Genomic DNA, 26,969 nt, shown 5'->3' with positions numbered 1-26,969 from the left:
AGCTAGGGTCTAATCCTGTCAGTAGGTTTTGGCGTGGTTATAAATGCATGATTGGTCACATTGTTGAATATCCTACTCTTTAGTTTATGGCCAACTAGAACTCTGTATTAGAACCACATTCAAGATCCAAGACCCTTAAAGAGGTCTCAGCAAATAGTTATCTGGCCTTCTAGATTTATTGGAGATGGCAGTAAGATCTCTACCCTAATATGCTATTTAAAGCTATGTGACCTGATAAAAAAAGTAGACTCTGAGCATGTGATGTTTATACACTATACATACAAATTTTATAAAATAGAATTGGTATCCTGTAGCCTTGTGACATTATTCTAGAATTAGTATGTTCATAGCACCTTGGCACTGCACACTGACCACCGTGGCCCAACTGCGACAGCACCTACCGCATACTCCGGCTACACAAACGGTTAAGAACAGATTTGTACTCTCCATTGTCCATTCTTAGCATATTCTGCTGCTAACATGTCAGTTTAATTGTGTCAACGTGAATTGAGCAAACTTACAAGTAATTCAAGAACCAAATCATTGCCTGAAAGTTCTGGCAGTGTAAACTCAAATCTTATCTTGGCTGTTACTACCCGTCTTATCCGGCTCCAACTATGTAGACACAAATTCTTAATGCATGAGCAAATCTGATAACTAACAGTAAGAGCAGCCAAGAAGAAAACTCAACAGATCCCTGACTCCTAACAAGGTAGGATGGCTGGTCCTCCATCAACCAATTGTAGTGGTCTTTTATTCAATAAACGTGTAATTTTTAGATTTATTGTCAGGTATATATTTTAAGTCAGTTATACCCCAGAATAATGGGTAAGCACAATACACATCCAGCCAGATAACATCGGAAAAATCCATATGGTAAAAAAAGCAAACAAGAACTGCTACCCCTAAATATTGCACAAAAACTTGACCAGAGCACCATGATCATAAAGCAGTTATTCTCATACAAATACTGACTGCATACTGGCTCACTCAGGTAGGTAAGCCAAAAAAACAGAACAGTTTACCCTGTCACTAGAGGTAAAGGAAAATAATATCATTGGTGTTATAAAAGAATCCATCTTAACACTGAAAAACCACCCATGTCGCTTGCCAGCAGATGGTGGACTATAATTCTCAGGATAGGAATTGTTGATCCCCCAACAGCCGACAACCCCCCAATGTTGACCATCTTAGAGCTCACCCTTCGTGCAATGAGCTACTTTTGTCAATTGGCATTCTTCTCTTACATGGCAGCTCTCAATGAGGTGGTTGTACTGCTTCTTCAAGTCCTCAAAAAGGCAGACAGACTCTTGAGAATGGGGAAAAGGAAGAAGATTTTCATTAAGCAGCATCTGAACCTGGTACTCCTCCTTAGGACTCTCTGCCAATTCACAATGGTATAAGACAAACACCAGGTTGGAAGCATAAGGAACAATCCTGCCACTGCGGAACTTCTGATTCAAGTGTGTGGAGAAGTTGTCAGCCGTCAAAGGTTTCTCATCCTTAAACAGTCCCATTAGAGCCAGTAATGGTAAAAGTGTCTCTGCATGTCCGAACTGCATAACCACTGGGTTGGAGATCTGCTGAGAACTAGAAAACACAAAATTATAAATACTAAAATGTATCATTTAAATTTCACTCAAGCAGTTATTCAGTACATAAATGTCATTCTTAAGTGGTTTTCCAGTTTTCTATATATTTAGGTAATAAAGAGAAATTCCCTGTTTAAGATTCTCATCCACAGTGAAGAGCAGTTCCATGAATATTTTTCGTTCTGGCATTAAAGCGACTCTGTACCCACAATCTGCCCCCCCACCCCACCCCAAACCGCTTGTACCTTCGGATAGCTGCTTTTAAACCAAGATCTGTCCTGGGGTCCATTCAGCAGGTGATGCAGTTATTGTCCTAAAAAACAACTTTTAAACTTGCAGCCCTGTGCCAAACGGCCGTGGCCTAGATTGTGTATGCATTAGGCTGGCACAACCTCTCTGTCCCTCCTCCCCACCCTCCTCATCATTAGGAATGCTTCAGGCAGATTGCCTCCTATTCCCCACCTGTGTCAGCCCGGCACATGGGCAGGATCGTTAAGGCGCCTGTGCAATGTTCAGCATGTAGAAAATGTCCAGTGGCATTCCTAATGATGAAGAGGGGTGGTGCAAAGTTAGGGCACGGATATTCTAAGCCACACCCGTTGGGCACGGGGCTGCAAGTTTAAAAGTTGTTTTTTTAGGACAATAACTGCATCACCCGCCGAACGGGCCCCAGGACAGATCTTGGATTAAAAGCAGCTATCTAAAGGTACAAGCGGTTTGGGGGGGGGGGGGTCAGATTGTGGGTACAGAGTCACTTTAAACATAGGGCTCAATGAGTTGAAAGGGCACTGTGTAATTATCAAATATCCCCTTTGGTGGCACCGTTGAACACTTACTGCTGGGATTTTATTTTACTGAGCATTTTGGCAGGTATTAAGAGCGTAAAGTGAGACTGTCATTGGCAGCGTACAGGGATGAAAACATAGTTTACACAAAAATATGCAACTTTTGTATGCAGAAAAACTGTCATTTGACAAGAATAAATTCCCCTTTTGTGAAAGTTTTCGTCATAAGACCTGTAGAGTTGTACAAGCTGATGGATGTGTGATTCACACTAGATGCACCAGGAGGGTCCTTCAAATACAGTTTAATGGAAGAGGAGCAAGTGACTAAGCATTTCAGGAAACATTTGCATTATGTCCCCTTAGTCTACCATATAACATGTAACCCTATTTTTAGCAGGTATAACGTGACAGCAACTGCAGGTAATACAATGGCTTTCACACATCCAGTCTATTTAGACAGGTAGGGAGGAGTTAGCTGTTAGCAGAGTCTTACATGATCCAGGAGAGTCTAATGTTTCACACTCCAAATAGTGTAAATTACAGCTAAAGAATGTCAGACTGAAGTTCCTTGGGTCTAGAGAAAAAGATTCTGGAGGCCACCTTAGTTTTTTTTAGGTACACTTTTAAGTCTTCATGGTACATTGAAGGTTTAATAGGCTATCTTGTAATTTGTCCAATTGACACTGTATTCTGCTAGACTTCTTGCGCCCCATATTGTGGGTACGTTATTGTGTCACTGCTTGGACTACTGGAGCCACAGAGTGCGTTATCAATAGTTAATCGGCGTTAGTGTTGACACCTGGTACCCCCACGGATCACTTGTTCAGTAACTGTTTTAGGGTGTGTTCACACGTACAGGATCTGCAGGAGATTTGATGGCGCAGATTTGAAGTTGCAGATTGAATGCAAAGTAAGGGTATAAACCCACACACCGTATACGCAGCAAATACGCAGCAGATGTGATGGTGAAGATTTGATGCTGTGTTCAGTTATTTAGATCTAATCTGCTGCGTATTTGCTGCGTATCGCAGTAGTAAATACGCTGCATATACGGTGTGTGGGTTTGTACCCTAAGGGTGGTATTACACGAAGCGATTATCGTTCGAATAATCGTTCAATCGGTTGTATTTGAACGATTATCTTTAAGTGTAATAGTAGACAACGATTAAACGACGAACGATTGGTCGTTGGTCGTTTAATAGGTTTTGGATCTATTTTTATCGTTTGTCTTTTACACATCGTTCGCACATCGTTCGTTTGAATAAGATGTCGTTAGCCGTTCCCTGTTCATTCGCAAATTGAAAGGGGAGTGTTCTTGAACTTTGTTGCTCCAATTCAACCGATAATCTTTCAGTGTAGTAAAACGAACGATTATTAGGCAACCGCTATTGCGATCGTTGGAGATCGTTTATCGTTAATCGTTAATTGAAAAAAATCGCTTCGTGTAATACCACCCTAAGGGTGCCTTTACACAGAAAGATTATCTGACAGATTATCTGCCAAAGATTTGAAGCCGAAGCCAGGAATGGATGTGAAAAGAGGAGAAATCTCAGGCTTTCCTTTATGACATGATCTCTGTTTATAGTCTGCTTCTGGCTTTGGCTTCAAATCTTTGGCAGATAATCTGTCAGATAATCTTTCTGTGTAAATTGACCCTATTGCTGGGTTTACACGGAACGATTATCGTGCGAATTTGCACGATAACGATCGAATTCGAATGATAATCGTACGTGTAAACGCAGCGAACGATCGCAATCGCACGCCGAGCGAGAAAACCTTAATTTTGATCTTTTAACATGTTCATAAATCGTTGTTCGTAGTTCGCAAAAAATTCGCCGATAGTTCCGTGTAAACAGTCGTCGTGCGATAGTCCGGCCGCCCGCTGGCCGCCCCCCCCGCTCATCCGCAGCCCCCTGCGCCGGCTCCGATCGCCACCCCCGCCGCTCCGATTGCCCCCGCCGTGACCATACTTTATCTGCTCCACGTAGCAGGTCTTCCACATCCCCGACTACCCTCTTCAGTGCACTGATTAGCCGGCGGGGGTGGCGATCGGAGCGGCAGGGGTGGTGATCGGGGCGGCGCAGGGGGGGCGGGCTGTGGGCGCGCGATCGCAAAACGATTTTTCCGTACGATATATCGTACCGTCTAAACGCTGATCGTTATAAAAAAAAAATCGTTACTTCGAAATCATTAATCGTGCGATCGGGCCAACAATCGCCTCGTGTAAACTTAGCATAACTCTGGGCCATCAAATATGCTGCGGATCTACTGCAGATTCAAATCTGCACCATCAAATCTGCTGCAGATCCTGTACGTGTGAACGCACCCTTACATCGGAAATGCAGTCAAAAGCAGTTTGCTCTGTACTCAATGTGGTGGACGCACAAGGTTACTGCAGCCTCTGCTCCTAGTCCCTCAATGGAAGCAGAGGTTGCAGTAACACAGCACTGCCTCAACGCAAAGTTCAGAGCCAACTGCTTCTGGCTCTGTTCACATGGTGCCATTGAAAACACAACTTATTCAACAAAATACAATCTCTCATATGGCTATGCCAATTGAGAAACTAGTAATTAACTAGTACCAAATTGGGCTGTGTCTTTAAGGGGTTAAAGTGATAGAACCTGGATATATTCCTTCAAGACTTGGATGATTTTCATTTTTAACTCCTTAGATTCTGAAGGGCCATAACTGGTTTAATTTTTTATCGGCAGAGCCATATGATGACTTTTTGCAGTACCAATTCTACATTTTTATACTCCTCTAGGAGACTTTTATAAGCAATCTTTAGATTACTTATACCATTCAATGTAATGTTATTGCATTGCACTGATCTACTAGTACAACCTCCCAGGCTATGCAAGAAGATGCAAGCCTCTTTCTGCCATGGTAGTCACTTGCTGAAATCACTGCTTTCTGCCGATAAACAGTATTGGAAGAATGCTGTCAAGCAGCCATACGTAAAGTCCAATGAATGAATGAATGAATGAATGAACATATGTCACACAGATCTTTTTTTTTTTTTATAAAAGTATGCGATGTTTAATTGAAATCAAGGTTTCTATCACAAAAATATGCTTTTCTCATATAGGATAGTAAATTGTGAAGTCAAGTTCAGTCAGTTAACATACTACACCACTCCAAAATGTGCATTTTTATTGAACACTTTCAATATACAAAGATAAGAGACACTAATCGAGCCTCAGAAATCAGTCAGACCACAGGGATGGAGAGGCTATTGCACATAAACATATATACACATAAAATAAGCAAAGCCAAAGGTCGCATTCAATAAGTATGGTGTAAATAAGCTAAGCTCTATGTAGTGTAATCGAGGATAGAGGAACCAGCAAGTAGGACGAGGCCCCTATATAGATCAGTCAACCCTAACAGAACAGAGAGGCAACCTACCAGAACTTATTGTACATTCTGGAGGTGAATGCATAAATCCCACTGATCACCACACATAAAAGTATATGCTAAAGAGGTTCTATTTCCATGCTTGCGTGTGAAAGCGAGGCAATGTGATCCATCACTACTGCTTAGTGAACTTTGCTGCTTTTCTATTGTGCATTCACAAAAGGGCAACAAACACATCAAATAAGGAGATTTTTTTTTCTTTCAAGAAAGCCATGTATTATTTTCAGCCGAGGTATAGGAAATCCTATAGGTATATAGGAGCTTCTCATCCAGATCCCTGGCATACCTTTATTTTCTTAATTGCCCTCTCCAACACAGAGATATAAGGATTTATATATGTATGCAAATTAGGCTCATGTGCCAAGAGGGTGTTCCCTGACACAGCAAGAGCCCAGGTAAGTCCAGTCAACGTCCTTATAATCACTGTCCGCCCGATTCACTATCTCACTGCACACACCTATTTGATTGACAGCCACTATGCTTTTTTTCGGCCCAAATCTTGCAATGAGAACCTAATTTATGTAACGATAGCTAAAGGTGGCCATACACCTTCAAGAAATGTTGGCTAAACTGTTATTGCTCCCGTCCTCCCCATAACAGGAACACCTGGTATGGCAATTAGCCAGACTGCAGATTTTTTCTCCAAGAACAAAGGGGTTGGGCAGTGATTTTCCATCATGCCCGACCCCTATTCCCACTGACATCGGGAAAGCCCCATACAGTACACACTGACAGCTGACAAAAGTGTACCTTTAGGCCATGTTCACACATTGTAAAACATCAGCCGTTCTGTGACCCAGCCGGGTCACAGAAAGGCCAGCGTTTGTGAAGATCATCCCGGCCAGTACTGCACTCTCCATTGTGTGACTTCACACTTCATCGAATAGCGACCGCACAAAACTGAACGTCAGTTTTTTGTGCGGCCGCTAGGGTGTATGTGAATACACTCTGGCCGGGATTCCCTCAGAATGCAGTGCACATAGTTTCAGAATTAATCACGACCGTTGTTGGGAATCAGCAACAACGGCCATGATTAATTCAAAACGTACGAATTTTGAGAACCAAAAGGGCAAAATTTTAGCTTATAATAAAGACCATGGGGGAGGTTTATCGAACATGGTGTAAAGTTAAACTGGCTCAGTTGCCCCTAGCAACCAATCAGATTCCACCTTTCATTCCTCACAGACTCTTTGGAAAATGAAAGGTGGAATCTGATTGGCTGCTAGGGGCAACTGAGCCAGTTTCACATTACACCTTGTTTAATAAATCTCCCACAATGCTCTTAATTTTATGGCCATAAAAAGTACAGCTGTAAAATTAATAGACATTCTTACAAAGAGCCATTTTACTATTAGTTCAATAGAACTCAATAATAAAAAATACAGCAATGGTGGGGCAGTCTATCAGTGTAAGCTGGCAGTATTTTTCCAGTCGTATTACAGGTCGTAAAATGACTCAACACACTATGGGTATACATAACCTAAGCATCTGTAAATTATTCAATTGATTGATTATTTCATTGATAATATATATATCTATTAGCAATAAAATGCACAATGAACATTGTTATCAATAACACAAACCTGCTGACCTCCTGTTTCACAGTCATAAGTAACGGAAAAGGTGATTATTGCACTACAAAGTGATAAGTAACAGAATGGGTGAGCACAAGGCACCACACTGCACTACAAGTAAGGGAATGTTCACACTTGTTAAGGGGACTGCTTCTAGGGATATCAGCAGGAGGGTACAGGGATGTACAGTAAGTATATCATGCGGCACCCACTTCATGCCTACCTTATTCAATGAATTGAACACAGTCTGCTAGTCACTAGGTTTTCTATTTTCAGCTTTTGGATACAAAATGTATTTTTTGTACTTTTAGCCTAGATTTACGCTGCAAAATCCACTGCGGATACCTCTCCTGTCAGTGTCAATGTGATTACATACTCGCAGCGGAGTATGTAAGTGCTGCCGCATTAACTTCCCGCTGCCAGGAAGATACATTACCTGCTCCATGCTCCGGCCGCACCGGAGGCTCCTGCCTCCCGGAGGAGCCAATCAGTGACTAGGGCAGGGCCTCAGATGCGTGCAGAGCATGGAGCAGGTAATGTATCTTCCTGGCAGTTGGGGGTTAATGGGGGAAGCACTTACATACTCGCAGCTGGATAACAATCCGATGGAATCCGATGCAGATGCGTCCAGTGTGAATCTAGCCTAAGGGGGAGATTTATGAAACTAGTGTAAAGTAGAATTGTCTTAGTTACCCCTAGCAACCAGTCAGATTCAACCTTTCATTTCAAAGAATCTGTGAGGAATGAAAAGTGGAATCTGATTGGTTGCTAGGAGCAACTAAGACAATTCTACTTTACACCAGTTTGATAAATCCCCCCCCCCCCCTTAGTCTATTTAAAACCCAATAGTAACCTCTAAAACATAATCAGCAGAAAGGACATAAAAACCAAGCTCCTGTACTTTATATTTTATTGCACAAACCTATACAAGAAAAAGTCCAAAGAAATACTGAATATTCTAAATATTAATAAGATAATAATAATAAATAATTAAAAAGATAAAAAATGATGAATCAGCACTGAACAAGCGGGGAATAATGATAAGGAGATAATAAAATGTAATGCAGAATGAAATATATCAAGTCACAAGATGGCATCAGGGTATATGAAGATGGAAATCACAACTCTATGCACTACAATGGGGAATATGAAGGAATACAATGTAAAGTTGTGACTCCTATCTTCATATTCCCCATTATATTATTGCCTTTATGGTATGTGTACACTTTTGGACTGATCAAGAATTTTTTTTACTTACCATCTTGAGACTTGATACATTTCAGTCTCCATTATGTACAATCATCTCCATATCACTTGTTGATTCATCATTTGTATCTTTTTCATTGTGTCATTATTTGGAATATTATAATTTTTGGACTTTTTCTTGCATAGGTTTGTGCAGTGCTATATGCCTGAGGCCATATATACTATTGTTATTTTTCACCCACGTTACAGTGTATACAATATCGGTGTTGATGGATGTGTCACTGGGCTTATCAAGTGTTTCTAAGAATTCACATTGATTGGTGAGGTTTAAGATGTCCCGTGGATTTCCAGGTAATACAAGCACCATAGCTGTATGTCTTTTGTTCTACTCATTACAATAATCGTGAGAAGTCATACATTGAGGATTTACAATCTCATCATACAAGCCGAAACTTGACTTTTCACAAGGCAATAAACAGTCTGTTGTGAAGTATTGCCATTGCTCCCCATAAAGATGTCTTTCATCACTTTCCTTCATTTCTTTGATTTGTTTCAAAGTTCACCAGCTCCAGTAGAACGCAATGAAGGTATGACTCGGCTGTTTATGCCGAATGCTGGCAATTCTTCAACATAAAGACATCTATATAGACTACTGACATTTACATTTATGTACATGTAAGTGCATGTTTACATATAGGACGACTTAGTTAAATCCTCATCTTTAATGCAGCACACAGGGTAGTGGGCGGACTGTTAAATAAAATCAAAAATATCTGTTTTCACTAGTTTCTATGGTGCCCTTCCATAAACTTTATCCATACAAAAAAGGGTGGACCCACTGAAATGAGATTAGTCTGAAGTGCATTGAACTTTAGTGCCCTAAAAGAGGTACAGCCTGCCCACATGGTTTCTCCAAAACACATAGCCAAAAGACACCATAAACAATAAGCACTGTAGGCATAGGGTTTTATTTAACCGTTGACTCTCAGCTAACATTTACTGAAGACTCTGCATTTACTCCAGCATTTTCGTAGAAACGCCTTGTATGAATTCTCAGATATAATTATCAATCTAATGTCATCTGTCCATGGGTTGTGTCAGGTATTGTAGCTCTGCCTTAAAGCGTAACTGTCATTTCAGGGTCATTTTTTTGAAAACATTAACCCCTTAGGGACCAAGCCTGTTTGGGCCTTAATGACCAGGCTCAATTTTCAAAATCTAACCTGTCTCACTTTATGCGCTTATAGCTCAGTGATGCTTTAACGTATGCTAGCGATTCGGAGATTGTTTTTTCGTAACATATAGTACTTTATGTTAGTGGCAAAATTTGGTCACTGTCTTGTGTGTTTTTTGTGAAAAACATCAAAATATAATGAAAAATTTGAAAATTTTGCACTTTACAAACTTTGAAATTCTTTGCTTCTAAAAAAAAAAGTCACATGACAAAAATTAGTTAGTAAGTCACATTATCAATATGTCCTCTTTATTCTGGCTTCATTTCGTAAACATATTTCACTTTTTTAGGGTGTTACGGGGCTTAGAAATGTATCAGCAAATTATCAAATTTTCATGAAATTTCCAAAACTGATTTTTTTAGGGACCAGTTCTTTTTTTAAGTTGATTTAGGAGATTGTATACTGGAAACCCCCATAAGTGACCCCATTTTGGAAACTAGACACCTTAAAGAATTAATCTAGGGGCATAAAAAGCATTTTAACCCTACAGGGGCTGGAGGAAAGTATTCACAATTAGGCTGGAAAAAAATGGAAAATAGAAATTTTCCAATAATATATTTGTTAAGATAAAAGTATCTCATTTTCATAATAAACATGAGAGAAAATGCACCCCAAATTTTGTAACGCAGGTTCTCCTGAGTACAATGGTACCCCATATGTGGGCGTAAACCACTGTATGGGCACACAGCCGGGCTCAGAAGGGAAGGAGCGCCTATTAGCATTTCTAGTTCAGATTTTGCTGAAGAAGTTTCTGAGCGCCAGGTGCTTTGCAGAGCCCCTGTAGTGTCAGCAGAATAGAACCCCCCAAAAGTCACCCCATTTTGGAAAGTGCACCCCTCAAAGAATTCATCTTGGGGTTTGGTGACCATTTTGACCCCACAGGTATTAGACGAAAGTATTCAAAAGAAGACAGTAAAAATGAAAAAATAGAATTTTTCCAATAACATGTTTGTTTAGTTTGAAATTTCTCAATTTCACGAGGAACAGGGGAGAAAACTCACCCCAATATATGTAACGCCGGTTCTCCTGAGTAGAACGGTACCCCATACGTGGGCATAAACCACTGTATGGGCACACAGCCGGGCTCAGAAGGAAGGGAGCGCCAATTAGCATTTTCAGTGCATGATTTTTCTGAAGAAGTTTCTGAGAGCCAGGTGCGTTTGCAGTGCCCCTGTAATGTCTACAGAATAGAACCCCCCCCCAAAAGTCAGCCCATTTTGGAAAGTACACCCCTCAAGGAATTAATCTTGGGGTGTGGTGAGCATTTTGACCCCACAGGCATTGGAGGAAAGTATTCAAAACAATTTTTCCAATAACATGTTTGTTTAGTTTGAAATTTCTCAATTTCACTAGGAACAGGGGAGAAAAAGCACCCCAAAATTTGTAACTGAGGTTCTCCTGAGTACAATGGTGCCCCATATGTGGGCATAAACCACTGTATGGGCACACAGCAGGGCTCAGAAGAGAAGGAGTGTCATTTTAGTTACAGGCAATATGTAGGTGTTTACTGGTTATCTGGGGTGGTAATGGACAATCTCGGGGTGTTTACTGGCTATCTGAGGTGGAAACAGGCATTCTGGTGGGGTTATGGGCAATCTGGGGTGGTTACGAGCAGTCTGTGCCAATCTGGGGTGGTTACGGTCAATCTGGGTTGGTCACGGGCAATCTAGGGTGGTTACGGGCAATCTGGGGGTGTTTACTGGCTGTGTGGGGTGGTGATGGGCAATCTGGGGGTGTTCACTGGCTATCTGGGGTGGTGACGGGCAATCTGGGGTTGCAACGAGCAATCTGGGGTGGTGACGGGAAATCTGGTGTGGTTGCGAGCATTCTGGGGTGGTTACAGGCAATTTGGGGTAGTTACAGCCAATCTGTGGTGGTTACGGGCTGTCTGGAATGGTTATGGGCTATGTGGGGGGATACGGGCAATCTGGGGAGATTACGGGCAATCTGGGGAGATTACGGGCAATCTGGGGAGATTACGGGCAATCTGGGGTAGTGACAGGCAATCTGGGGTAGTGACTGGCAATCTGGGGTAGTGACTGGCAATCTGGGGTAGTGACTGGCAATCTGGGGTAGTGACTGGCAATCTGGGGTAGTGACTGGCAATCTGGGGTGGTTATGGGCTATCTGCGGTGGATACGGGCAATCTGGGGTGGATACGGGCAATCTGGGGAGATTAGGAACAATCTGGGGAGATCTGGGGGTGTTCAGTGGCTGTATGGGGTGGTAATGGGCAATCTGGGGGTGTTCACTGGCTATCTGGGGTGGTGACGGGCAATCTGGGGTTGTTCACTGGCTATCTGGGGTTGCAACGGGCAATCTGGGGTTGCAACGGGCAATCTGGGGTTGCAACGGGCAATCTGGGGTTGCGACGGGCAATCTGGGGTTGCGACGGGCAATCTGGGGTTGCGACGGGCAATCTGGGGTTGCGACGGGCAATCTGGGGTTGCGACGGGCAATCTGGGGTTGCGACGGGCAATCTGGGGTTGCGACGGGCAATCTGGGGTTGCGACGGGCAATCTGGGGTTGCGACGGGCAATCTGGGGTGGTTACAGGCAATCTGGGCAATCAAATGAATGGGACATAGTAGCAATACCACCCACAAACTGTGAACAACAGTGGTTCTGTTTTTGGAAGAAAGCTGTCATGCTTTTTTTAAATCTGTCCCATCCCTTTAATACATGCAGTGCAATTTAACCCTGTTAGGTGCTCCTTGAGCAACACATTATTCCTCCAGGCAAAACAACTTGAAGCAATTAGGGGCAGCCAGTCTCTCTGGTACTATTTGGCAGAAGTCATAGTTGAGACTGTGCTTGAAGGCTGTTACTGAGTCACCAAAGTCCGTGGATATTTTACTATTTTATATAGTGGACCCACAAAATATAATATTACTGGGCTCCCCCAAAATAATATAAGTGAAGGTTAAAGGGGAACTATCAGCAGGTTAGACAAATCTAACCTGCTGATAGCCACCTATTACGCACAGGGCACAGAAAAGGAAGGTATGTGTCTTACGTTCCTCTTTGGCACCGTTCCCATGCAGTTAGCAGTGTAATCCTCATCATGTATCATGTATGGTTCACACATTGTAGCACCTCCTTCATCTGGCATCCAAAGGCACAACTCATCCTGGCATTTCCATCTCATAATGTTATCTTTCTTCACAGGTGCGGCAGCATACTAAAGGCCAAATTACATGGAGTGATAATCGCATATATTAGGCTGTTTCGGCCAATTATCGCTCCGTGTAATAGAATGCAATGAGTGGCTGATGATTGTAGTATAAAATAATTAAGTATTTATTTACCTTACTACGTTTCCTGGGGTCCTCCTGCCTTCCCTGGTCTCTGCACTAACAGGCAGCTCAGCCAATCACTGGTCGAGCGGCCTGTCAGTGCTGACACCGAAACAGAATGCAGAGCTGCAGCTGCAGAGACTGGGGAAGACCAGAGGACACTGGGGAACGCGGTAACTTAAGTAAATACTTCATTATTTTACACTAAAGACAAGGGCAGCACGGACATCGCCTACAACATCAGTTGACCCCTGGCACCATCACCAATCTGAACAGAGGTGGAGTGACCCCCAGAATAAGTGCACTGTAAATACATGGTTAGCGTCGCATTCACTGCATTTTGAACACTTATAAGCACTGAGCTTGTCAAGGCTCAGAGGCCCCATTAAGAATGACTGGAGGACTGGCTGTGCATGCAGGGTGCGCTTCATTCATTCCGGCAACAATTTTCTCCCCATTCTTGGGATCAGTGGGGGTCCCAGTGGTCAGGCCACCAGCCATCAGTTTGTTTCTCCCTATCCCGTAGATGACATGCTGAGGTGGGAATCTTTAAAGACCAGTATTGTCACACAGAGAGGTGTAGCTACAAGGCAGCCATTCAGTACATGCACCTTATTAATGTTTAAAAAAAATTGTAACCAAAGCAAATGAAACATGCCTAAAGCTCACGTTTTTAAATATATGAGCCAATAATAAATAGTGCCATTGTTGTTAGCAACTCAAACAACGTTTATCAGAATCTTTGATAAGAGGTTCTCCCAACCTCTCATTTCTTCAGGCCAGTTACAAGATACCATTGCATAACCGCTTAGCTGAGAAAGCTGGGACTGTTACTGACATATTTCTTAGGACAAAAAAATATGTAAATTTACTGTTAAAGTCTTATGTGACTACAGTGAGGTCATGTACATAGTTTAGTTATTCATATTTAGAATATTGGCATATGGAAAGGGATTGCATTCATAAAAGCTGCAGTAGCGTATTAGGCTGGTTTCACGCTACGTTTTTGCAATTCTTTTTTTCATCTGTTTTTACAAAAAAACAGATGAAAAAATGGATACATTTGTCCGTATCTGTTTTTTCACTGACTTCAATTATTAAAAAAAAGTATCAAAATGTACACAGAAATTTGGTCGCCTATGTTTTTGTGTATGTCTAAAAAAATAGATGTGTTTTGATCCTTTCTTAAGAATGGTAGTCAATAGAAAAATGAATTACAACGAATGCACACAAATGTATTTGTTTTTCCATCAGTTTTTTTTGTAAAAATGGATGAAAAAAATCTAATTGCAAAAACGTAGTGTGAACCTAGCCTTAGACTGAATAGAAACAAGTCATCTTCCAGTGCAAGTGCCCACTGCTTCCCTGGATTTGGGTATGTTGAAGTACTGTGAAATAATAGAAGGCCCTATTCTTCTTTCTGTGTGGCCACATTGTACAAAAAAGTAGTTGTACAATGTGACCATACAAAAAGGAGAATGAACCTGTTCGTTCTTTGGATGGACGGTGGAATCTGCTCAACCACAGAATGGAGTGTATGGCACGGGCAAAAATGCGCACGGCCGCGAGCAGGGGGTGAGCTGCGGTATCTGCAATACATAAGATCTTCAATCAGTCAGCAGAATGCTCTATAACAATTTGTTTTTAAAAGAATTATACAAGAAAGAAAATAAGAGATTACGCTGGTAGGGAACAGGGAGTCTCAGTAGTAGGAGTTGTCTCGTCAACTGTCCCAGGCAAGTCACCCGTATGGATGAACCACCATGCAAGCAAAAGCTGATTCTGCTGATTGGTGGCTGTCCGAACCCCAAAAGATATAGGTATTCATTGGTCTATACCTTCTCTTAGGGTGCATGCACACTATGGAATCCGTGCATATGACCGACGGCAGATTCCGTTGCTCGCACCCCCACGCGGCGGCATGCATCTTCGCCCGTGCCATAGACACTATTCTATGCACGGGCAGATTCCGCATTCCGCAGAAAGTACTGGCATGTTAATTCTTTCGGCAGAATGCACAATCTGCCCGTGCATAGAATAGTGTCTATGGCACGGGCGGAGATGCGCACACCGTCGCGTGTGGGTACGAGCGACGGAATCCGCCGAAAGTCATACTGTACCGTAGTGTGCACTCACCCTTAGGCTATGTTCACACAACGTATTTTTTCGTATTTCTACAGCCGTTGTTGCCCACTGCAACAACGGGCATAGTTAATACAAGAAAATATGTTGGCCGGGTGTCTATGGGTTCCCGACCGGAGCGTATACACATAGTATACGCTCTGGCCGGGACCCCTAGTGGCGCCGCAAACAACTGACATGCTAGTTTTCTGCGGACGCTATTTAGTGAATAACAGCCATAGAAAACCATATCAGTGCACACTATTAAGCGAGCGGCTGCAAGCTTCATATAGTGCAGTGGGGAGTTCTGATGCGGGCGCGCACGGATGCGCCCGCATCAGAACTCTGCGGGCCAAAAGATCATACGGCTGGTACTGGATGATCTTTTCAGAGACCGACGGCTCCCTGATCCGGCCGGGTCACAGAACGGCCGGTCTCTTGCGCCATGTGAACATGGCCTAAGTCATCAAAATAACAATACTGTCAAAGTTAATGCTACAGAACCCAGGACAATATCTTCTTAAAGTGTCACTCTCATTTCATCTTTTTTGCAGAAATCAATAGTCCAGGCGATTTTAAGAAACGTTGCAATTTGGTTTATTAGGCATATCTGCATTCAAAAAGCCTTTTCCCAGCCCCCCCCTCCTCTCTCTCATTCAGTGCTCATTATCAGCAAATCTCGACTCTTTTACATCTGACTTGCCCCTGTCTGTTCTATGGAGAGGGGAGGAGGAAGGAGGGAGATTAGTCACTAGCAGAGAAGAGAGAACAAAGGATTACACAGTGGGAGCTGCATGAAAGCGGTATTCAGAGGTCAGAGAGGTTAGTGCTGACTGTCAGAGGAGATAGCCCGGTGATGTAGCTGTAAATTAACTCTTTGTTGTCCTATTTTGGTGTCTCATCTCCCTCCACCCCTCCCCCTCCATAGAGAACAATAAAGACAGGGGGGAGAGCTTAAAACTGCTTTCTCAGGATAAAAATGCATTTTTCGGCAGTTTGTTAAAATCGCCTGCACTGTTGATTTCTTCCAAAAAAAAAATGTAAATGACAGTGACACTTAAAAAAAAAAAAGATCTAACACCAGATAGACCTCTTTATATAAAGATGAGCACACCTTTTATATCTGTGTGACAGACACTTGTTGGGCTGACATCTATTCCTCCCTACATAACCATGCACTCTCAGCTTGGCACGTGTTCTCACTGGGGAGAGGATTGGTCATGCTGACATCCTGCTCTCTCCCAACATCTGCCATTGGGACATCCCCACATATTAGAGACCTGCAGCAAGCAGTTAGAGGTTTACATTACTCAGAGGGTATGCTACCTTTCACCCACTACAGATTAGTTCTTAGTATGTTGTACTGAGGATTTGTTTTCCCATATCAGCTCGCTGCAGAAAACAATTGAATGGTTGTTTATCTGGATTTCCTGTTCAAACATGAAAATCCCATCCATGGCCTCTCATAAAGCTAGCAAAGCAGTAAAGAAAGGAAAAATATCAAACTACTGTACATGCAGTGAGAGCATAGATAGTCCAATAAAAAATATATAGAATTACACAATGGACCAGGCCTGATATATGAAACCTCCAATGAAGCACCTAGTCTGCAGTAACTGGCATAGTGACAACCAGAACAGAACCTTGTGCTACAGCTTGGCTTTGCTCAGCCAGGTTCCCTAGAATAGGGAGAACTGCAGTCCCAGCCACTCATATGGACACCATTATGCTGCAGCGAGGAGGCCAAAACCTGTTTGCTTTGCTGATTAATGGGGCTCGAGAGGATATGATTCCTACCGATCCGTGTAAGGCCCAGGAACATCACAGATGGACTAGTGATAAATTCAATACTTTCAATATACTACACACGCAAATCTGATTCTGCACATAGCTGCTGAGTGTCTTTCATTGTTTAACTTTTTTGACGTTGTGAACTTTTGGATCTAATCCCAGTTTTAAATTGAAAAACAAACCACACATTGCTTGATAGAATTGACCAGCCGTGTTGGAAAGTTTTGGCTAGATGTTATCACACTCGTAGTTTACCTACTTTTTTTGTAACTGCATATGTACACTTTGATGGACGTGAGTACTGGGATACATACAGATGGAGCACTGGGGCACAGGCAGGAAAGGGCAAACCACAAACTGTTCCCAGAGACTTGGATTATGTCTTAAAACTGTAAAGCATTAAGATATTTCTCCTAGCACTTTTGCAGTAAACAATGCATCTTGTTTAAAGTGATCTGGTTATGGGGGAAAGACTAAACATGTGTCCACCTGGACTTGGTTCATTAGGTTAATGAGCACATTACTACACACTATGTACACTAGGTGGTGCTATACTTTGCAAGTCAAGGGCATAAACCTTCACTGGATCATACTTATTTAATCCGTTTAAAACCAAAATGTTTTTATTACATGGTGCATATTTGCATAAGCATATGGAAGGGATGTCCCCATAAGACCCACGTACATGCTCTCTGTGCCTGATGTGCAGCTAACATGGTACTGCAGGCGATGGAGCCAACACCAATTACAATCAAGGAGCCATGAATGCCTTTCATAAGTACATGCATCGACTTTTCTTTAAAATGCCAATCAAAGATGCCCCATAAACCACACGCATGCTAACTACCCCCTACATACAATGTCCAGGATTCACACTGCACAGTAGACCCTATATCTGACAGTAGTACTTCTAATGGACCCTGAAGCTGGCTCCCATACTTCCAGTCCTGAGGACTTTTACTAGCTGTAGACTTTGGGGGAGATTTATCAAACATGGTGTAAAGTGAAACTGGCTCAGTTGCCCCTAGCAACCAATCAGATTCCACCTTTCATTTTCCAAAGAGTCTGTGAGGAATGAAAGGTGGAATCTGATTGGTTGCTAGGGGCAACTGAGCCAGTTTCACTTTACAGCATGTTTGATAAATCTCCCCCTTTATGTTTTCTGTTTCTTTAAAAAGACCTATCTGATTGTATCGCAACCTTCCTGTGCGGTTTTTGCTTATCTGCATTATGCAGGCTTAGCAATAGTTTCTGTCTGTTAGAGATAGAATGTATAACGGCTTGTGACAAACAGCTAACGTATCAGTATAGGATGACGAGTCTGCCAGTGAAAAGTGACACCAAAACAGTTTTCACTATTAGTTAAGGGAGGTCCGATGCAATCAGGCTCGCTATTTTGCTAGTGATGTATATATTATAGGCTTCTAAATTTACAAAACCTTAAATAAAACGCTAGCAGAGTATAAATTTGATGTTTGCTACATAGACGACACCTGTACAGGTAGCCATGTACAGACTGACTCTGTACATAGACCTGAATGCATAATTCTATGGTATCATGTCCATACCCCTTTATTGATAAAAAGGTGACCTGCAATGGAAACATAAGAAAAAACTCTAAAACAAAGTTATACAAATTCTTACAAGGAGCTTCAGACCTGTCAAATAATATAAAATATCTCAAAGAGCATGCTGCCACCTTGAGGTTAACAGGTAAAGTGTCTGAAAGCTCATATTAGGGACGTGAAAAAAATTGTAAGAAACAGTAAAATGCTAAACATGTAACAAATAATGTAACAGATGCAATCTAATCTGGGGCGATAACAGTATTCTATACTATTTATACAATAAATAGTGACAGGAGGTTGTCACAGTCCCGTCCCATCCCTTCTATCATTAATACAAGTCCAAGGGGGGAATTTATCAAGGACTTTGCGCCTATTTTTACGTAAATAATTGGATTTTTCACTCAGGTTCTATTTATGAACCAGCATTCGACGGGCGGATATTTTTTACATGCAACTTTTTTTTTAATCTGCCAGTTTTGAGTATTCACCCAAAAGTTTGGATAATCTGGGATTAGTGCCCAATTTATCATTTGCGACTTTTAAAAAAGTCGCACAAACAGGTGCAGGCCTACGTCTGGTCAGTATCAGATGAATATGCTTGCGCAATTTTAGCATTTTTGCACCTTTTTCTGTGCCTTTTTACTTAGATACATTAATTATGGCAGTGCTACATTTTATAAATCAGTCACAAAATATTGGACCAAAATATACACCAATCCCCATTAGAATAGTCCCACATATTAGACTCCTAAGTAAATGTCCCCCCAAGTCCTCAAAAATCTGAGTGCTTCCACAAATGTAACATAATGCCCTCGGTGCACCGATCCGCCCGCCCTGTTCATAAATATTTAGGCAATGCTCTGTAGTGACATCACTATAGTCACAGGACAGGACATATTTCTGGCCTTTGTTAGGTGACTGGAGGCCTACTGATATATAAAAACCAGATATTAAATGCCAACACTGCCTTAGAACTTCCATAGAGGTACTGGCATATATATTCTTTTCTTTACACTTGCCAATGAACAGATTCTAGTTATGATTGGTGTCTCGGCTAAACAGAAATACATAGAAAAGACAAGACAAACAATATATCAAGTACAAGCACAATGTATGTTTGCCATATGATTGAAGAAAAAAATAATCTGTAACTAAATGAGATAAACAAATAATCAGAAATGTAAAACTTTGGAAAAATCCAAATCATCTTATAAGAGACATAATATCCTGTGGTTAAGAAAAGCGGATACAATTGCTGGGGACCTACCTTTTACTTTCAGAGACTGCATTGTCTAAATGCTGGAAGATATGCTGGAACAGGTTACAGCTGGATCGACTGTTGATATCAAATCCATAGCCCCGCTTCCAATATTGTTTCAGGTCATTGAGGTATTCCAAGACCTAGAGTAGATGTGAATAAATATACTATTCATAGGACCATTCCTTATTAAGCAATTTAACTTACTATACAGGAATCACTTAATCACAGCAATTTTTATTTATAAAAGAGGTATGTATTTCAGAATTTAAGAACTTTTTCCATGTGTTCCATTTGCAAATTTCCATTAAAACACACAAAGACGAAAGTAACTTTATATTTCCTATGGTTAGGATTCACTTAGCATGCAAATGTTGATGGAAAATACTGATGAAATCTGCAATCTGTGTGAATGAGGCCTTATGCATATTAAAGGACTTGTTGGCTTTTCTAACTCCTGTCAATCAGCTATTGTTGCTGGTGAAAGGGGAAATACAGCTATTCAAATGAATTACCTGGCTGGGGAACTAATCATACTGAGTGTTTTTCTACTCTAGTTCATAGTCAGGGGCTTCAAAGAATGGGAAACCTAACAACGTCTAAATGTCCTAATGGAGATTATTCTTCAAGAATAAACTGACATTGGTAACCTGTCCCAGTCAGTCTTTTATATTTAGCTAAAACTGTGCCTCTTTTCCTTTACAGTCACTTTTTATATAGGACATGTTTCAGTGGAGGCTCAATTTTACACATTTAGGCTATGTTCACACTGTGTATAAATCCGTCCGTAGTGCGAACCGCGAATATACGCACGTAGTTTTGAGGTTGATGCGTTCGCTTGAAAGTATACGATATACGCCCGCACAGTGCACACTACGTATGAGCTTACGGCCGGATCGTATACAACGGCGTGAAAAATGAACAAGACCATTGTTTGAGGACGGAAATGTTGAAACTCACGGCCGTGGATTTCCATGCGGTCCCGTACGAAGTACATATTTCGCCAAATTGAACTTGATTTTTCGATCCAAAAGGTTCTGTGTGGTTTACAGGGCTGGGCAAAGATTTCCAAGTAAATGACCTGCCTCAGATCGCTTCGAATCAAGCTAGGGAAGCATAACTGTACTTTGGGCGTATGTTCGCGGTTCGTACGCATCCGGCCGCATGTCGATTTTTCCCACGCCCGTAGTTTCAGCTGCACATGTACGGCAGCGTACAAACTACGGACGGAATCATACGCAGTGTGAACATAGCCTGAGTCTCCATAGGGTCATGGTCATTCTTCTTACTGCCAATTTCACCTGTAACAGGGAAAGATATAATAGCCCTGTTGCTTGTCACTGCAACACTCTCTGCAGAGCTAATATGACTCCACTAGGAGCCGGTAATTCCTGCAACTGCACACAAGATGATACTTTTTTGGGGAATTTGATGCGCATTAGAACTTTTTTTTTTTTTTAATTTTTCACTTTTTGCACATTTTGTACAGAGATATAGAGTACTGGTCCGTTTGTTTTGAATAATATGTGGACCAGTCTTATGTTTTAAAATGTTTGGCAGTCTTCAAGGGGTTAAAGGGGTATTCCCATCTGGGCTGAAAGCAATTTATAGAAAAAAATATACTAGTGCTCATAGACTGCGCCACTTATACATAACTGCAAATGTAACCATATTTTTACACCACGTAACCCCCTCCCGGTCACTTGTAACCCCTTAAGCCATGAATCTGAATCCAAACTTTTTCCAAAGCATGCTTATTCATCAATCAAGAATATTATTGCGGCAACGCATTTCGGTGGGTTTTCTCCCACCTTACTCCATTATCTCAGCTTGGGGTTTAAATGCCTATACCCACAATGAAAACAGGAATGCATTCTCTATGGGGCTGCCAAATGCTTCTGAGTGCCAAACTCTGGGCAATTGCATCCCTGTTTTTAGGATCCCTGGGGATCTGGGCAGTCAGAACACCACTGATTGGCTTGTTATTTCCTATCCAAAAGGATAGGGGATAAAAAGCCCAGATGGGAATACCCCTTTAGGCCATGTTCACACAACGTATGTTTTGCATAAATCACGGACGTTGTTGCAATTTGCAACAACGACCGTGATTTATACAAAATATATGTTGTATTGGAATGAATGGAATCTTGGACGGAGCGTATACACATAGTATAAGCTTCGGGTGGGATTCCATTCGGCGCATGAAAAACTGACATGTCAGTTTTCTGCGGCCGCCATTCATTGAATAGTGGCCCCACAGAACATGTCAGTTCACACAATGGAGCGTGTGGCTCCGGCCACAAGTTCCATTGTGTGTAGCGGTGAATTCACCAGAAATGAAGATCATCCGCCCAGTACTGCAGTACTACAGGATGATCTTCATTAACACCGGCCATTCCGTGACTCGGCCGGGTCAGAGAACAGCTGGTGTTTCACAATGTGTGAACATGGCCTTAATATGTAAATGCAGCCTCATATATCATGAGCACGCATAAATATTATCATGAAGTGTCTCCAATACTCAGTATAGAGTTCAATACTCCGTTGTCTTAAGCTGAGCGCATGCGCTGAAACTTACTTTAGCATCTTCCTCATCAAACAGCCTGCACCAAGGTGAGTTAACAATATTGTTAATGGCCAGTTCAAATGAACAGGTAAAGAAGGCCACTTGTATTAAATCTGCAATGGAAAGAGAAATACAATCAATGTTGTGATGATTACAGGTCAGCTAAAAGCACACCAAGATGCAGTTTTATCTGTCATTTTACAAGAACCGAAACAGCCCTGAAGCCATAATGTTCTGTCCGGTAAATCCTTAACAGCAATAGAAAAACATGGCCACTTTCCTCCAGAGACAGCAGCACTCTTGTCTCCAGTTTGGGTGGGGTTTTGCAACTCCATTGAAGTGAATGGAGCTTATTTGCAAACCACACCTGAACTGGAGACAAGAGTTGTGTTGTCCCTGGAAGAAAAAGGCCATGTTTTTCTAATGCTGCATAACCCCTTTAAGAGGCATGGCAGAGAACTCTTCATCAGGTGCTTAATTTCCCTACAGCGCCCCTGCAGGTGATTCAGACAGGTACTACTGAATCAATGGGCAATCCCCTCTAGAGATAGAGAGGCACACACACTTTATAACTGCTTTCTGAGCCCAACACCCCTACCCTCCACCCCTCTGCTAACTCAGAACTTCCTGTTAGAGTATTTGAAAATGGGCTATATCTGGATTTATTCTGACGTTTTGGTCTACAGTTATACACAACACAACAGTAAATGGAATGGCCAGTTACTTTGCATTTCCCCCTGTATTCTTACTTACCTGCATTTAGCTTATCCTCTGGGATGCTTAGGAGGTTAGAAATTTTCTGCAGAACTCTCTTCATTTCTGGACCTTCCTTAAACTTGTCCACTTCACGTGTTGCTGTGTCATTCTCTTCTACTTGGGCCACAAACTTCTCACAGTGATCAAAGAAACGCATTAAAGTGTCATTGACCACAGGGGCTCTGCACGAGTCATCTGCTCAGAGACATAAATGGAGGCATCCCACTGCTTTACGAAGTAATCACTAGTAATGTTAAGTAATCAAGTACAAAGCCATTTATGAAGAATTCACCAATAAGTAGCTGTATAGGAACAGTATTGTTCTCTAGTAACCCTCATAAAAGCAGGGTCATATTTCACATTAACTTTTATTTATTTTTATCATTTAAAGGAGCAGTCTTACCATATTACAAGGATATGACATCACTTTATGATATGTACGATCATAGTTTACTGTTCTAGTTTACTGCTGCATCCTCTTCTATGAGTTCCCCCCAAAGCCATGGTCCCTACCACCCGGCTGTGTGGGGATATGACCTCATTGATGAGAACATAGCTGCATTCCTGCAAAGTGGCTGGCTGGGAATAACCTGAGAAGGGGATGCCGCTTAGCAGTACCATTGAGTATACACACTATGGAAATACTCTAGAGAAGCAGCACTTCTTCTTTAGCGTACTCAGGGTCAGTACAGATGAGAGAAGAAACCAACATAGCTATATGAAAAGATAGGGGGTATTTTATAGCTAATAAGCAGCAGTTTGACTTACTTTCCAATTCTTCTTCAGTCGGTAGAGGGAGTCTGAGGTAAGTGTGTGCCAGTCCATTGATAAAAGCTTTTGTGCTGTCAACACATCGATGCTTAGAACTGGTGGTAAAAGACATTTTACATTTAAGGAGTTTGTCAGAAGTGAACAGGGAAGGGAAGAGAGAGGCCAGTCTATATGCCAGGTTCTTCATGTCCACCTCTCCCTTCTTCACCAGTTGCCCATCCATCCAGTCTTCATACCACATGTTCCAGCTCTGCAGCTCCTTCACCAGCTCAGAGTTGCTTGTACTTTCTTCAATTAGGTTATACATTTTCTTTAGCTTCTTTATTTGTTTTTTGGTAGGGTACCGTGTCCCATGCCTAATGACAGAGACTATTTGGAGAGGAGTGCAAGTATTTGGCAGAAGATCCTGTTTCCTTGTAACCAACAGGGGGTTTGCCAGGAGAAAAGGATTGACTTCTTCATATCTGGTCTTGGTTCCAAAGTAAGAGGCTAATTTTGGTGACTCATTGATGACGGCCTCCAGCCCTCCAGCACTGCAGAAGCATGTCATTGAGATTAGGAGGATCTGGGTGGCTTTGGGGTGACATTTTCTATATGTGTAGAGTACAGATATCATGGTGGGAAAAGGATGCTACTGGAGAGGGAAAAGGTTTGTTATGCCTTCACAGCCACAGAACAGGAGCTCGACCCATTTATGGATACTTCTACAAATGATAACAAAGAGGACATCGATTAAATATCAACATTAATGCACCAGGTAAGATCAGCTTTTTAACACGATAGGAGACAACTACCTCTGCCCTGCATTCTCTAGATCAGTAGAAAGGACATCTGTCCTTTTATCAGGAATGGCCCATTATGGAAGCTCAGATCCCCACCAATCTGCTAGTTCCCCCCTATTCTGTGGCGAGGGAAATAACTGCCTATAATAAGAATACCCCTTTAAGTAAATGAGTCTTGACTTCTTCCACTCTGTAAAGGGTGACGGATGGCATGGAGATATTCAAGCTGCTTGATGTCCATTTTCTGTCCAGGAAGCAGATTTAGCTGTTCACTAGAGATGAGTGAACCGGGTTCGGGTTCGAGTCGATCCGAACCCGAACGTTCGGTATTTGATTAGCTGGGGCTGCTGAACTTGGATAAAGCTCTAAGGTTGTCTGGAAAACATGGATACAGCCAATGACTATATCCATGATTTCCACATAGCCTTAGGGCTTTATCCAACTTCAGCAGCCACCGCTAATCAAATGCCAAAAGTTCGGGTTCGGATCGACTCAAGCATGCTCGAGGTTCGCTCATCTCTACTGTTCACCTGTTATTTTTCTTTTCTATGACCCTATCGTATTCATCCCCAACTTGGCCCTTGGAGCCCCCTAGGTATGTGCACAGTTGGTAAAGCCCCTGCTTTTATTTACTTGTACAGAGATGCCACATTGAGCCACCTCTTCCCTCAGGCTGAATAGTTGGCTTCCTAGTCTTAGACAGATTCCACTGAGCCCCCCAAAATAGGCCCCTCGGCTGAGGGAATGTGTGCTGAGTTGGTGAGTGTGGAGGCTGAAGCAGCAGAGCTGGATGTGACAGCAGTTTCCCCAGCACCATTCCTCCATCTCAGTTATATAATGCATTTGTAGGGCAGTGAGTGGCACTCTAAATAAACAGCAGATAATTAAACAGTCCCACCTATAACAAGTTCAGCAACTTTTCACTAATGAGTATGACCGCCTCTACCTAATGTGGAACAAGTGACAATATCCAGAGCAGCCACGCTGAGGGTAGGCGGGACGTGTGAGCACCAAACCGCTAAGTACCCCCTGACTAATAACATGCAGGGGAACTGCTGCTCCAGTATCCCTCAACAGTGAAGTCACGCTGTAAAACCAGTCAGGCTGCATGACATACAAAGTAGGTTAGCTCCCAGCACATCCACACAAGTCCATGCAGATGTCCTCATAGGATGTGAACCCAGCACTCCAGCACTGCAGAGCAACAATGCGGACCTATAGTGGTTAACAATGTTACCCTGCAATGCTGGGGTCAAATGATGACAAGCGCTGTACAGCACTGCAGAATAGGTTAGCAACAGAAAAACAAAGGGATTATTATTATTATTAACATTGTTGGGGTCCTTGGGTGTAAACATTGCCATGGAGTTAGTATAGATCCATACACAGCTGGAAAAAAAAATCCTGACAATCCTTATAAATATGAAGTCTGATAGAACATGCCACATTTTATTTTTTATTTTTTGGCAAATTTGTGCATAAAGTGAAAGAAAGTCACTCTCTATACCACGTTCCCCAACCTGCGGCTCTCCAGCTGTTGCAAAACTACAACTCCCAGCATGCTTTGAGTTGTAGTTTTCCAACTGCAGGAGAGCCATAGGTTGGGGAACACTGCTCTATGCCTTCAGTCCTAAATATGAAGGAGCCGCTGTAATAGAGCAGCAGCGCCTGCACAGCGACACTAAGGGGGGTTAGAGCTATAATCTGAGGGGCGCAGTGTACGCCACAGGAATCACCCCACTTTTCATTGTTTTATAGTTGGGAGATAATTGTAGGATAGTTACCTAAAAACAATTTTATATATAACTATATAGAGAATACCATCTATAATACTTATCATTGAGAAGGAAATGTAAATATGTATGAAGATAAAAGCCACAGGAATGACATAGCTAGAGCATGCTGGGAATTATACAACTCTGACCAGCTACAAATGAAGCAACAATAAGAATGTAATAATAACCCACAGCTCCCTACTAAATACTTACAACCTACTCAATAACAACAACAACTCGCAGTCTCATACAGAGAGCACACAAGCCACTCACCGGCCGGATTCTACAGCTTCTATGACAGCTCTGCAACTTTCTATGGAAAGCACGCGCTCATGCGCACATGGAGCGCAACTTCGGCATCACATACAGAGCATGCGCGGTTTGATTCCGAGCGCTTACGCTTGCGCTCGTCCTTCAGTGTACATGCGCACAGTCAAGGCTTGTGGGAACCTTTTCGCTTTGCTCTGTTTCCGTACG

The 26,969-nt window shown here is 42.2% G+C and overlaps 1 protein-coding gene across 1 annotated transcript; it reads right to left on the bottom strand.

Moving 5' to 3' along the window:
• Positions 1 to 1,190: 1,190 nt before the first annotated feature.
• On the bottom strand, positions 1,191 to 26,834 carry MINPP1 (multiple inositol-polyphosphate phosphatase 1). Its single transcript, XM_069979080.1, has 6 exons — positions 26,766 to 26,834; positions 23,933 to 24,639; positions 23,162 to 23,359; positions 22,421 to 22,521; positions 19,852 to 19,985; positions 1,191 to 1,590 (listed from the first exon to the last, which is right to left on the bottom strand). Exons 2-6 carry the CDS (start codon positions 24,549 to 24,551, stop codon positions 1,191 to 1,193), a joined length of 1,452 nt encoding a protein of 483 aa, XP_069835181.1. The 5' UTR covers positions 24,552 to 24,639; positions 26,766 to 26,834.
• Between the last annotated feature and the right edge of the window lie 135 nt (positions 26,835 to 26,969).

This window comes from Dendropsophus ebraccatus, chromosome 8 (assembly GCF_027789765.1).
Source record: "Dendropsophus ebraccatus isolate aDenEbr1 chromosome 8, aDenEbr1.pat, whole genome shotgun sequence".
Lineage (NCBI taxonomy): Eukaryota > Metazoa > Chordata > Amphibia > Anura > Hylidae > Dendropsophus > Dendropsophus ebraccatus.
This window is presented reverse-complemented; position numbering and strand designations above follow the sequence as displayed.